We start from the raw sequence: 1312 nt of genomic DNA, 5'->3' as shown, positions 1-1312 counted from the left end.
TGAGGCAGGGAGGGGAAGGGATCCCTGGAACCTGGACTCCACATGCTGTTTCTGTGTCACTGGAGAAGGGGGTCAGGGCCATCTTGTGGGAGCTTCCTAGGAGGAAGGAGATGGGGAGAGGGGCATGGGGAGAGAGGTGGAGAGACTATGCCTTTAAGACAGTCCATATGGGGGATGCCCAGGGCTCTGCAGGAAATGTGGACTCAAGACCCCTGAACTTAGGCTGAGGGTGGGAGCTCTGGGGGCTGCTGGACGGGCAGGACACTCTGGGCTCTGTTCATGGTATCAGTGTGTTAGCGCAAAGCAGGCAGCCTGTCGCTGAAGTGTTAATCACTTCTTTCTATTTTTGGTTTTGGGCAGTGCCATCCGGAATTGTTTCCCCAAGTTGTTATGCCTGGTAAGTGCTTACCTTCACGATTGTCTCCTCTCACTAACGTTGATGACCTGCACATCTGTCCTCAAGTCCCTTGTGTTTTGCCTAGCTTACATTTTTACACTGGACTGTTACCTATTTGGAGGACATGGACTCCTGAAGAAAGCATGGCTATTCTCCCTTAAAAAATGTCTATAACACACGTACACACCCACATGTACACAGGCACGCGGACTCACACACACACTGCATATAATATTAGAGGCTTCTAGGCCCCATGGTTAAGACACTGACTTTAGTCTGACTCATAGAATTTTCAGGTCCATTTCATACCTGAACTCTGACTCTCACTCTCCTCTGGACCACTTCATCTCATTGCTCATCCAGTGTGACATCCCTGGTCTACACTGCTGACTTCTTTCATTCCCCAGGATGGCCAGCAGTTATTCCCATCACTTACTGTTGAAATTAAAGTCGCCGACATAATGACACCCAGCAAGGTGAGTTGGAAATACCAAGCAAGATTTGGTGTGTTGCAAGGGAGGCTTTGTCAGCCTCATAGTCCCAAGATGTCTTTTAATTCCAGGAAAGCTATAGAGGATCTGAGACTCTGAAGAATCTAATCTTGCAGTTCTTGCAGCAGTAAGTTCCCCTGCTACCCTGAGGCAGGGAGGGATGGGATGGGCCAGCTCACCCAGGCACAGGCCTGCTCATCGGGGCCTTTTTCAAGTCCACTTAGGGGCCCAGACCACAGAGAGCCTGTCCCTTTTGCTTCCCCACAGATATTACTGGATCTATGACTATGGGGACCGGCGGGGTCTCCTGGTTGCTTACCACGACGAGGCCTGCTTCTCGCTGACCATTCCCTTCAACGCTGAGGACCCAGCTCCGTGAGTATCACAGAATACTCACAGAGCCCTGGGCCCACTGACTCCCCAG

At 51.1% G+C, this 1312-nt stretch overlaps 1 protein-coding gene across 1 annotated transcript in view; it reads left to right on the top strand.

Annotated features, from left to right (window-relative positions):
• The window catches only part of LOC101342572 (nuclear RNA export factor 2-like), a gene marked incomplete at its 5' end in the record, with an annotated part of 4262 nt that extends 2995 nt beyond the window's left edge, over positions 1-1267 (top strand). The window contains 4 exons of the mRNA XM_012559999.1: positions 361-397; positions 805-873; positions 960-1015; positions 1156-1267. Coding sequence (XP_012415453.1) covers positions 361-397; positions 805-873; positions 960-1015; positions 1156-1267 — 274 coding nt within the window. The remainder of the gene's footprint in view (positions 1-360; positions 398-804; positions 874-959; positions 1016-1155) is intronic.
• Between the last annotated feature and the right edge of the window lie 45 nt (positions 1268-1312).

The sequence above is a fragment of the Trichechus manatus genome, unplaced genomic scaffold (assembly GCF_000243295.1).
Source record: "Trichechus manatus latirostris isolate Lorelei unplaced genomic scaffold, TriManLat1.0 scaffold01668, whole genome shotgun sequence".
Classification (NCBI taxonomy): Eukaryota; Metazoa; Chordata; class Mammalia; order Sirenia; family Trichechidae; genus Trichechus; species Trichechus manatus.
Note: the sequence above shows the minus strand (reverse complement) of the source record. Positions and strands in the feature narration are given on the sequence as shown.